General features: G+C 50.5%; 1 protein-coding gene across 1 annotated transcript in view; it reads right to left on the bottom strand.

Moving 5' to 3' along the window:
- Positions 1 to 396: 396 nt before the first annotated feature.
- Positions 397 to 12,639, bottom strand: part of MEGF8 (multiple EGF like domains 8) — a 44,938-nt gene continuing 32,695 nt past the window's right edge. Inside the window, exons 35-43 of the mRNA XM_069741669.1 lie at positions 12,088 to 12,298; positions 11,792 to 12,006; positions 9,249 to 9,456; positions 8,998 to 9,163; positions 7,982 to 8,174; positions 2,945 to 3,115; positions 2,730 to 2,860; positions 2,384 to 2,510; positions 397 to 2,252 (exon numbers count right to left, since the gene is read on the bottom strand). Of these exons, the coding sequence (XP_069597770.1) occupies positions 1,026 to 2,252; positions 2,384 to 2,510; positions 2,730 to 2,860; positions 2,945 to 3,115; positions 7,982 to 8,174; positions 8,998 to 9,163; positions 9,249 to 9,456; positions 11,792 to 12,006; positions 12,088 to 12,298 (2,649 nt within the window). The 3' untranslated portion in view covers positions 397 to 1,025. The remainder of the gene's footprint in view (positions 2,253 to 2,383; positions 2,511 to 2,729; positions 2,861 to 2,944; positions 3,116 to 7,981; positions 8,175 to 8,997; positions 9,164 to 9,248; positions 9,457 to 11,791; positions 12,007 to 12,087; positions 12,299 to 12,639) is intronic.

Genomic DNA, 12,639 nt, shown 5'->3' with positions numbered 1-12,639 from the left:
AAGACTCGCTTCACTTCCTGTAGAGGCAAAAATCTACCCCACTTCCTGTAGAGGCAAAAATCTACCCCACTCCCTGTAGAGGCAAAGATCCACCCCACTTCCTGTAGAGGCAAAGATCCGCCCCACTTCCTGTAGAGGCAAAGATCCGCCCCACTTCCTGTAGAGGCAAAGATCCACCCCACTTCCTGTTGAGCATCAAAGCCCCGCCCCCACTTCCTGTACAGCGATAAAATAACCCCCCTACACACTAGAGAGTTACAGAGCCCCGCCCCCTGTTCCTGTAATCAGTCTCGGCCTTTCTGCTTCCTGAGATGGATCACACTTAGCAACAGGCAGTGGCCGGCTATTCACACAGAATGGAGACCCCCTAGCGGCCAAACACATCGGAGGGATTCTCAGGAGGTGAGACAACATTATATTTTTTTTTATAAAGTGATTTTCAGATTTGCCATTTACCACATTAAGTCAACCAAATACGTTAGTCGCCCCTCGCCATGAAGAGCCCAGGTGCCTGTGTATGGGGGGGATCTAACGTGTGTGGCCAGCACAGGCTTTATTCACTCGGCAATAACACCCCAATGAATGTTTGCCCTTTTGCTTCGCCCCTTCCCGACATGACGGCGATGTGCTGCCCGAATTGTGGCCACGTTTATTGTTCGTTGCTGTGTAACAGTCAGTCCTGGCAGAGATTAACCCTTTCCCATGCACAGCTCCCTATGTACAAGCAGACGCGGGGGTGAGGTGCGTGAGCGCTGGAGTTGGTGCATTGCTGTGCGACCCTCAGACTAGGCCAAGAGCCAGAAAGCCGTGGATCGCTGCCCACCATAGTAGTGTTTGTGACAAAGAGGCAAAAAATAATTGCACTAAACCCATCATAAGGATCGTCCCGGATTCAGAAAATGGTGACACTAGCCGACGTCCCTGTAGGGTTTCTCCCAGGCGAGGGCATCCAGTACTGGCCCATCATAAAGTCTCCATTTTACACCAGTTTGGGGTTTTGCCCCATTGGGTTTTGCCCCATTTCTTTAAAGTGACATGCTTGTAAGGTTCTCATGGCTGAGAAGTCCCTTCCGGGAGCTGCTGACCACATGGCTGGGCCCGCAGTACTCCTGAAGGTTATGGCGTAAAGTCACAAGGGCAGAACCTAGACAGGCTCTATTGGGGGCCTGGGCGCCGCCAGGTAGCTGCAAAAGTAAAGTGACCACACCGGCCATGCCATCATCTGTGGGCTCCAGGGTGATGGGCCCAACCCGGAAGTTGGAGTATGTGTACCCCAAGAGCTGGGACAAGAAAGGGTCCGAATGCCGCAACGAGGGAGGCTGCGGTGCAGACGGATCGTAGGACTTTAACCTGGGCTTGGAGCGGTGGTGGTGATGGTGGTGGTGGTGATGATGTGGAAGTGACGGTAATACCGGTCCTCCTGGATGGCACCCAACTATCTCTACATCGGGGTGGAAATAGACCGTCAGTTTAGCGAATGGTCTGCTGGCCATTTTACTCATTTCTTGAAGGTGGCGCCGCTGCTCCCTGCGCACGTCCAGCCATTGCTTCACTTTCCAGAGCAGGACGCAGGCGGAGAGGAAGAGGAAGAAGCAGCTGAAGAAAACGGAAAAAAAGACAAAGAGGTCGATGTGCGCCTGGTCCTGACGGAAGAAGAGCAAGCCCTGAGACTCAGCAGGTCCGCCGGTGGCATTGCCCAGAAGCAGCAGATAAAAGCGGCTGTTTTTCAGGGTGTGCAGCTCGTGTGGGTAAGTGATGACCACTCGGTCGCGGACCCCCCGGACGATCAGCAGCGTCTGCTGGTTGCGGACTGTAATGTAGGTGATCAGACCTTTGGGACGTTCTTCACGAAGCCAAGACGATTTACTGACGGCAATCCACGCGCTGTCATTAGCCAGGCCGGCAGTGAGGGGCTCGGGGCCGCCCGATGCTTCGCTGTCAGCTATTCGGACGGAGTGGACCCCTGTTAGGTGGTTGATGTTGACAGCGAAGCTCTCCGGGGAGGTCGAGACAAAGACGTCCACACAGCCGAACGTCACGTCTACGGTGACTCTGATGTCCACATTGGTGAACTTGGGCTGCACCCCGAAAAAGACGCTGCGGCCGTAGGGCAGGTTCTGGATGTTGGGCTCGTGGAAACAGTTACTCTGGGAAGTTGGGTCAAAGCAGTATTCCTGCTCCACCGTCATGAGGCGGTAACACTGCCGGCCGTTCACCGGATTCCCATGGAAGGAGTCCTTGCACTTTGCACACTGCAAGAAAGACCAAGAGGTCAGAGAAAGCACAAGTGACCCCACTAAAGATACATTCTGTACGTAAACTGAGGTTCTGCAGCAGCTGAGGTGTTCTATCAGGTTCTGCAGCAGTTGAGGGGTCCTGATACCTGGTACTTGTAGCAGTCCTTCTTGTCGGCGCTGTTCTGACAGTTCTGGGTCTCGGTGTTGTTGCTGCAGGGACAGTTTGTTCCGTCCAGCTCGTTGCAGGTGTCGGCGTGACCGTTACACTGACATCTGTGGAAGATACAAGACACGAGAGGGTGAGAAAAAGGGGTCAGAGAATGTAAAGTCATAAAAAAGGCAGAAGAAATGGAGCGGATCCCCCATTACACTACATTCGGGAGGTGCTGTGATAGTAACTGGTGCACAGGTCAGTTCTGTAAATGCAGTGCTGCCATCTAGTGGCGACAAAGTGCAATGACACCGGTCGGTTACAGCCGCGTGCACACTCACTTTGTGCAGCGCTTGTCCAGTAAGAAGTACCCGGGCAGACATCCCTCGCACTTGTCCCCCAGACTGTTATTCTGACAGTTCACGCACAGGGCGGTGTCCTCGGTGGGGCCCTGACTCACCCAGGTTGGGATCTGCAGGCACAAAATACACAGACATCAGTGCAGGAGATCTGACGTGAGTAAAGTTTACATAGGACTGCCGGTATCCCCGCTCACCTTGTCGGGGTCCAGGGAATACTTGTCCGGTTCCTTCAGGGTTTTCTCGTACTCCTCCATGGTCATACACACCTCACTGTTCCCACGGCAGAAGTCCAGACAGGGGCGACAGTGACCGCCATTTATAGCCGATCCCACAAACAGCGGCTTACACTTCTCACAGTGCTCCCCCTAGAGGCCAGACAAGGGAAGCGCAGAGAGGACGATGAGCAAATAGTGCGGCAGAGGAGACCCCCAGCGATGCCCTCCTGACCTCGCTACACCCCCAGGGACAGGCGAACCACTGCGGCAGAGGAGACCCCCAGCGATGCCCTCCTGACCTCGCTACACATAGTAACATAGTAACATAGTTAGTAAGGCCGAAAAAAAGACATTTGTCCATCCAGTTCAGCCTATATTCCATCATAATAAATACCCAGATCTACGTCCTTCTACAGAACCTAATAATTGTATGATACAATATTGTTCTGCTCCAGGAAGACATCCAGGCCTCTCTTGAACCCCTCGACTGAGTTCGCCATCACCACCTCCTCAGGCAAGCAATTCCAGATTCTCACTGCCCTAACAGTAAAGAATCCTCTTCTATGTTGGTGGAAAAACCTTCTCTCCTCCAGACGCAAAGAATGCCCCCTTGTGCCCGTCACCTTCCTTGGTATAAACAGATCCTCAGCGAGATATTTGTATTGTCCCCTTATATACTTATACATGGTTATTAGATCGCCCCTCAGTCGTCTTTTTTCTAGACTAAATAATCCTAATTTCGCTAATCTATCTGGGTATTGTAGTTCTCCCATCCCCTTTATTAATTTTGTTGCCCTCCTTTGTACTCTCTCTAGTTCCATTATATCCTTCCTGAGCACCGGGGCCCAAAACTGGACACAGTACTCCATGTGCGGTCTAACTAGGGATTTGTACAGAGGCAGTATAATGCTCTCATCATGTGTATCCAGACCTCTTTTAATGCACCCCATGATCCTGTTTGCCTTGGCAGCTGCTGCCTGGCACTGGCTGCTCCAGGTAAGTTTATCATTAACTAGGATCCCCAAGTCCTTCTCCCTGTCAGATTTACCCAGTGGTTTCCCGTTCAGTGTGTAATGGTGATATTGATTCCCTCTTCCCATGTGTATAACCTTACATTTATCATTGTTAAACCTCATCTGCCACCTTTCAGCCCAAGTTTCCAACTTATCCAGATCCATCTGTAGCAGAATACTATCTTCTCTTGTATTAACTGCTTTACATAGTTTTGTATCATCTGCAAATATCGATATTTTACTGTGTAAACCTTCTACCAGATCATTAATGAATATGTTGAAGAGAACAGGTCCCAATACTGACCCCTGCGGTACCCCACTGGTCACAGCGACCCAGTTAGAGACTATACCATTTATAACCACCCTCTGCTTTCTATCACTAAGCCAGTTACTAACCCATTTACACACATTTTCCCCCAGACCAAGCATTCTCATTTTGTGTACCAACCTCTTGTGCGGCACGGTATCAAACGCTTTGGAAAAATCGAGATATACCACGTCCAATGACTCACCGTGGTCCAGCCTATAGCTTACCTCTTCATAAAAACTGATTAGATTGGTTTGACAGGAGCGATTTCTCATAAACCCATGCTGATATGGAGTTAAACAGTTATTCTCATTGAGATAATCCAGAATAACATCCCTCAGAAACCCTTCAAATATTTTACCAACAATAGAGGTTAGACTTACTGGCCTATAATTTCCAGGTTCACTTTTAGAGCCCTTTTTGAATATTGGCACCACATTTGCTATGCGCCAGTCCTGCGGAACAGACCCTGTCGCTATAGAGTCACTAAAAATAAGAAATAATGGTTTATCTATTACATTACTTAGTTCTCTTAGTACTCGTGGGTGTATGCCATCCGGACCCGGAGATTTATCTATTTTAATCTTATTTAGCCGGTTTCGCACCTCTTCTTGGGTTAGATTGGTGACTCTTAATATAGGGTTTTCATTGTTTCTTGGGATTTCACCTAGCATTTCATTTTCCACCGTGAATACCGTGGAGAAGAAGGTGTTTAATATGTTAGCTTTTTCCTCGTCATCTACAACCATTCTTTCCTCACTATTTTTTAAGGGGCCTACATTTTCAGTTTTTATTCTTTTACTATTGATATAGTTGAAGAACAGTTTGGGATTAGTTTTACTCTCCTTAGCAATGTGCTTCTCTGTTTCCTTTTTGGCAGCTTTAATTAGTTTTTTAGATAAAGTATTTTTCTCCCTATAGTTTTTTAGAGCTTCAATGGTGCCATCCTGCTTTAGTAGTGCAAATGCTTTCTTTTTACTGTTAATTGCCTGTCTTACTTCTTTGTTTAGCCACATTGGGTTTTTCCTATTTCTAGTCCTTTTATTCCCACAAGGTATAAACCGCTTACACTGCCTATTTAGGATGTTCTTAAACATTTCCCATTTATTATCTGTATTCTCATTTCTGAGGATATTGTCCCAGTCTACCAGATTAAGGGCATCTCTAAGATGGTCAAACTTTGCCTTCCTAAAGTTCAGTGTTTTTGTGACTCCCTGACAAGTCCCCCTAGTGAAAGACAGGTGAAACTGCACAATATTGTGGTCGCTATTTCCTAAATGCCCAACCACCTGCAGATTTGTTATTCTGTCAGGTCTATTAGATAGTATTAGGTCTAAAAGTGCTGCTCCTCTGGTACACCCCCAGGGACAGGCGAACCACTGCGGCAGAGGAGACCCCCAGCTATGCCCTCCTGACCTCGCTACACCCCCAGGGACAGGCGATCCACTGCGGCAGAGGAGACCCCCAGCAATGCCCTCCTGACCTCGCTACACCCCCAGGGACAGGCGATCCACTGCGGCAGAGGAGACCCCCAGCGATGCCCTCCTGACCTCGCTACACCCCCAGGGACAGGCGATCCACTGCGGCAGAGGAGACCCCCAGCAATGCCCTCCTGACCTCGCTACACCCCCAGGGACAGGCGATCCACTGCGGCAGAGGAGACCCCCAGCAATGCCCTCCTGACCTCGCTACACCCCCAGGGACAGGCGATCCACTGCGGCAGAGGAGACCCCCAGCAATGCCTTCCTGACCTCGCTACACCCCCAGGGACAGGCAATCCACTGCGGCAGAGGAGACCCCCAGCGATGCCCTCCTGACCTCGCTACACCCCCAGGGACAGGCGATCCAATGCGGCAGAGGAGACCCCCAGCGATGCCCTCCTGTCCTCGCTACACCCCCAGGGACAGGCGATCCACTGCGGCAGAGGAGACCCCCAGCAATGCCCTCCTGACCTCGCTACACCCCCAGGGACAGGCGATCCACTGCGGCAGAGGAGACCCCCAGCGATGCCCTCCTGTCCTCGCTACACCCCCAGGGACAGGCGATCCACTGCGGCAGAGGAGACCCCCAGCGATGCCCTTCTGTCCTCGCTACACCCCCAGGGACAGGCGATCCACTGCGGCAGAGGAGACCCCCAGCGATGCCCTTCTGTCCTCGCTACACCCCCAGGGACAAGCGATCCACTGCGGCAGAGGAGACCCCCAGCGATGCCCTCCTGACCTCGCTACACCCCCAGGGACAGGCGATCCAATGCGGCAGAGGAGACCCCCAGCGATGCCCTCCTGTCCTCGCTACACCCCCAGGGACAGGCGATCCACTGCGGCAGAGGAGACCCCCAGCAATGCCCTCCTGACCTCGCTACACCCCCAGGGACAGGCGATCCACTGCGGCAGAGGAGACCCCCCAGCGATGCCCTTCTGTCCTCGCTACACCCCCAGGGACAGGCGATCCACTGCGGCAGAGGAGACCCCCAGCAATGCCCTCCTGACCTCGCTACACCCCCAGGGACAGGCGATCAACTGCGGCAGAGGAGACCCCCAGCAATGCCCTCCTGACCTCGCTACACCCCCAGGGACAGGCGATCCACTGCGGCAGAGGAGACCCCCAGCGATGCCCTTCTGTCCTCGCTACACCCCCAGGGACAGGCGATCCACTGCGGCAGAGGAGACCCCCAGCGATGCCCTCCTGACCTCGCTACACCCCCAGGGACAGGCGATCAACTGCGGCAGAGGAGACCCCCAGCGATGCCCTCCTGACCTCGCTACACCCCCAGGGACAGGCGATCCACTGCGGCAGAGGAGACCCCCAGCGATGCCCTCCTGACCTCGCTACACCCCCAGGGACAGGCGATCCACTGCGGCAGAGGAGACCCCCACCGATGCCCTCCTGACCTCGCTACACCCCCAGGGACAGGCGATCCACTGCGGCAGAGGAGACCCCCAGCAATGCCTTTCTGACATCGCTACACCCCCAGGGACAGGCGATCCACTGCGGCAGAGGAGACCCCCAGCGATGCCCTTCTGTCCTTGCTACACCCCCAGGGACAGGCGATCCACTGCGGCAGTGGAGACCCCCAGCGATGTCCTTCTGTCCTCGCTACACCCCCAGGGACAGGCGATCCACTGCGGCAGAGGAGACCCCCAGCGATGCCCTTCTGTCCTGCCCTCCCATCACCCTCAGTGACAGGTTAGTCTTTCTTCTACTGTACAGTTATTTATTTACAAGCTATGCTGAGACCTGTAGTACCCCAATGTATCAGTGATGTACATTTATTCATGACTATGCTGGAAATTGTAGTTCCTCAATATTGTGGTGTCGCAGCCGGGACTTGTAGTAACTCACTAATGCAGCAGGCTTCAACTCATAAATTATGCTGGGACTTGTAGTAGTGCTGCATTGTGCATTTATTCACAGACAGCTTATCCTTACACTAGTAGCACCTTTGTGCACTTATGTAGATCTATGCTTTCCTGGGACTTGTGGTACCCCAGTGCTGCTGTGTACATTGATCATTTCTGCTGCCATATTCGATGTCTCAGGCTTTGTGCTACTGTTGGGTGGTATCTTTGCTGCACGGTGATATTTGTCGGCAGCAGTGTGGGGAGCTGCACGGTGGTAAGTTGTCGTAATATTAGGCACCGAGTCTAAAGTACAGTGAAATCGTCGTGAAGGTACAATGAAGTGTCCCCCACCTACCATAGTATTATTGTGGCACTGCACACACATATCCTCTGCCCCGAGCCCCTCGCAGTCGCTGTGCTTGTTACAGCGGCAGGCCACGGAGCAGTTCTCTCCCACGTAACCAAAGTCACACCGGCACTTGTTGGGCTCCACACAGGTTCCGTTAACGCAGCCATGTTCACACACGGGGTGACACAGACCTGTAACACTGGATAGAGAGAAGAGAATTAGCCCACTGGCCAACACAAAAAAACAAGAGCGGTACTAAAATGGCCAAACCACGATGCCAAAGGAAATAATACAATCAAATTGGACTAAAATCACGGTTACCCTTTAAAGAGGACCTGTCACTTGTTTAATAAAATTGACTTAAATACCTAGTTAAAAAAAAATCCCTGAGCTCCCCTGATTCAGCCGCTCTTTTCCGTTTTGTTGTACGTCGCTCCTATGCAGAGATATTGACATTTGCTTCTTCTGCAGCACAGCATGTGAAATCTCTGCTTGTAGCTCAACTAAGAGTTTCTAAAGAGTCTTCTCTGGGGGAGTGTGATTTCACCCCTTCCTGTAACATGCTGCCAATCACAGCCTGGCATTCTCTAAGACTGCTAAGCTGTGATTGGCAGCATCGGAGAGGGAGGGATAAAAGCACACGCCCCAAGAGAAGACCCTGAAGAAACTCCCAGTTGCGCTACAAGCAGAGATTTCACTTGCTGTACTCCAGAACAAACACGTGAATATCTCTGCAAAGGAGAGACGTAGAACAAAATGGAAAAGAGCGCCTGAATCAGGGGAGCTCAGGGATGCTTGCAAGGTATTTAATTCGATTTTTTGAGCAAGTGTCAGACAGGTTCTCTTTAAGAAGTAAGGTTCCTGCCAATTGCTAGAAAGGAGGTGTGAAATCACTGAAACAAATACGGCTTTCCTCCACCACTGAAGCTGGACTTTATAGACTTTCTTTTAAACCATGTTCAGTCTTGGAGGAAAAGCACCAGTCTGGTATCTGATCCTCGCAGTCTTGACGGCGCTCTTACTTGTGCAGGGTGTAGCCTTTCTTGCACGTGCACTTGAACCCGTGCAGCAAGTCACTACAGTTCTGTGTTTCGTTGCAGTCGTGATGTTGGTTCAGACATTCGTTTTCAGGGGGGCAGGACATAAAGGCCCAGTGAGACTCTAAGGAACCACACTGCTCCTCCAAACCTGTGTCCAAAGAGCAGCGTTATACAATGCACGGTCCCATGTCCACAGGGTCTGTGAGATTACAGCCAGCCCGGGTATTTCCTACCTTGAGTGGGTCCACCGAGTCCTCCTTCCAAACATCTCCCTTCCCCGTTGCCTCCTCGACGGGCGCACCAGCCGCAGCGGGGGTGCTGGATGCAGGCGGCGCAATGAGTGTGGCGGGAACAGGAGGGCGAGCAATTCTCTGCTCCACTTAGGACTCTGCCGCAGGCACCAGCAGCACATCGCATGGGCAGGAAAGTGGGGCTCATGCACTAAGGAAGAGGGGCACAGATTAGTTACCAAATAACACGTTCATCGCAGGTCCTGAATGTGGCACACAATAACTCCACCAGCAGAATAGTGAGTGCAGCTCTGGGGTATAATACAGGATGTAACTCAGGATCAGTAATGTAATGTAAGTACACAGTGACTCCACCAGCAGAATAGTGAGTGCAGCTCTGGGGTATAATACAGGATGTAACTCAGGATCAGTAATGTAATGTAAGTACACAGTGACTCCACCAGCAGAATAGTGAGTGCAGCTCTGGGGTATAATACAGGATGTAACTCAGGATCAGTAATGTAATGTATGTACACAGTGACTGCACCAGCAGAATAGTGAGTGCAGCTCTGGAGTATAATACAGGAGGTAACTCAGGATCAGTAATGTAATGTATGTACACAGTGACTGCACCAGCAGAATAGTGAGTGTAGCTCTGGAGTATAATACAGGATATAACTCAGGAGCAGTAATGTAATGTATGTACACAGTGACTGCACCAGCAGAATAGTGAGTGCAGCTCTGGAGTATAATACAAGATGTAACTCAGGATCAGTAATGTAATGTATGTACACAGTGACTGCACCAGCAGAATAGTGAGTGCAGCTCTGGAGTATAATACAGGAGGTAACTCAGGATCAGTAATGTAATGTATGTACACTGACTGCACCAGCAGAATAGTGAGTGCAGCTCTGGGGTATAATACAGGATGTAACTCAGGATCAGTAATGTAATGTATGTACACAGTGACTGCACCAGCAGAATAGTGAGTGCAGCTCTGGAGTATAATACAAGATGTAACTCAGGATCAGTAATGTAATGTATGTACACAGTGACTGCACCAGCAGAATAGTGAGTGTAGCTCTGGAGTATAATACAGGATATAACTCAGGATCAGTAATGTAATGTATGTACACAGTGACTGCACCAGCAGAATAGTGAGTGCAGCTCTGGGGTATAATACAGGATGTATCTCAGGATCAGTAATGTAATGTATGTACACAGTGACTGCACCAGCAGAATAGTGAGTGCAGCTCTGGAGTATAATACAGGATGTAACTCAGGATCAGTAATGTATGTACACAGTGACTGCACCAGCAGAATAGTGAGTGCAGCTCTGGGGTATAATACAGGATGTAACTCAGGATCAGTAATGTAATGTATGTACACAGTGACTGCACCAGCAGAATAGTGAGTGCAGCTCTGGAGTATAATACAGGATGTATCTCAGGATCAGTAATGTAATGTATGTACACAGTGACTGCACCAGCAGAATAGTGAGTGCAGCTCCGGAGTATAATACAGGATGTAAGTCAGGATCAGTAATGTATGTACACAGTGACTGCACCGGCAGAATAGTGAGTGCAGCTCTGGAGTATAATACAGGATGTAACTCAGGATCAGTAATGTAATGTATGTACACAGTGACTGCACCAGCAGAATAGTGAGTGTAGCTCTGGGGTATAATACAGGAGGTAACTCAGGATCAGTAATGTAATGTATGTACACAGTGACTGCACCAGCAGAATAGTGAGTGCAGCTCTGGGGTATAATACAGGAGGTAACTCAGGATCAGTAATGTAATGTATGTACACAGTGACTGCACCAGCAGAATAGTGAGTGCAGCTCTGGGGTATAATACAGGAGGTAACTCAGGATATGTAATGTATGTACACAGTGACTGCACCAGCAGAATAGTGAGTGCAGCTCTGGGGTATAATACAGGATATAACTCAGGATCAGTAATGTAATGTATGTAAACAGTGACTGCACCAGCAGAATAGTGAGTGCAGCTCTGGGGTATAATACAGGATGTAACTCAGTATCAGTAATCTAATGTATGTACACAGTGACTGCACCAGCAGAATAGTGAGTGCAGCTCTGGAGTATAATACAGGATGTAATTCAGTATCAGTAATATAATGTATGTACACAGTGACTGCACCAGCAGAATAGTGAGTGCAGCTCTGGAGTATAATACAGGAGGTAACTCAGGATCAGTAATGTAATGTATGTACACAGTGACTGCACCAGCAGAATAGTGAGTGCAGCTCTGGGGTATAATACAGGATATAATTCAGTATCAGTAATGTAATGTACACAGTGACTGCACCAGCAGAATAGTGAGTGCAGCTCTGGAGTATAATACAGGATGTAACTCAGGATCAGTAATGTAATGTATGTACACAGTGACTGCTCCAGCAGAATAGTGAGTGCAGCTCTGGGGTATAATGCAGGAGGTAACTCAGGATCAGTACAGTGCACTATTGACTATAAATATAACCAGTACACATCTGGATTTCTTCTATCTTGCAGTAAGGAATTACCTGCTTTAATGCGACGCTCCACACACACTGCTGCCACCCACCGTCGGCCCCCTTAGAGCTGAGACACTCGTGGCACGTGCTGTGGTTGTAACATGGAGTCGGACAAGGAAGTGGCGGAGAAGATTCCACCGGCATCGGAGACACATTAAGCAACGAGTGGCTGAAGCAGGTCCAGTCATAGGTGGGCTGCACACTCAGGATCCGACGGGTCTCGCCTAGAAGGGAACGGAGTGAGATTAGCGGGGGAGATTATACCGGGTGCGGGGGGCAGGAATGGATGAGCCGCTTGCTGGCACCTGTTCGTTTAAATTGTCGCGTCCACATGCACTTCCCGGAGGCGATGCACTTGTGGCAATCGGAGGCCTCGCACGAGATCTCAGAGCAGTTGCTGGCCAGGAATATCTCCCGCTGGTTAATACGACAGTCGTTTTCTGAAGTGCAGCTCCCATCACTGCCGATACAGGCGCCCTCCGGACAGTTCGTACACCACTTACATCGTGGGGCACCCTGAGAGAGGACAAGGAGATCGGATGAATGACCTGACGCTAAATGCTCTTGGGCAAATCATCAAGATCCTCTGCTGGCAGCTCCTCTGTAATGACGTCACAGATGTGCTCGATGGAGACGAGTCCGGAGCCGCTGCGGTCACGGGAGCACGTTTAGGCCACGCACGCTGCTCACAGTAGTGACCTGCTGTTGAAGTGTTGACCATGGCTGCAGCACTTCCAAACTTCTCTCCGTCATTGGTTGGGGATTACACAGGAACTGCCAGCAGCGGATCTTGATGATTTGCCCAAGTTCATTCAACGTGGCAGAACTTTCCAAAATCCCCCCCCCCCCCCCAACAA

Source organism: Ranitomeya imitator, chromosome 10 (genome assembly GCF_032444005.1).
Source record: "Ranitomeya imitator isolate aRanImi1 chromosome 10, aRanImi1.pri, whole genome shotgun sequence".
NCBI lineage: Eukaryota > Metazoa > Chordata > Amphibia > Anura > Dendrobatidae > Ranitomeya > Ranitomeya imitator.
This window is presented reverse-complemented; position numbering and strand designations above follow the sequence as displayed.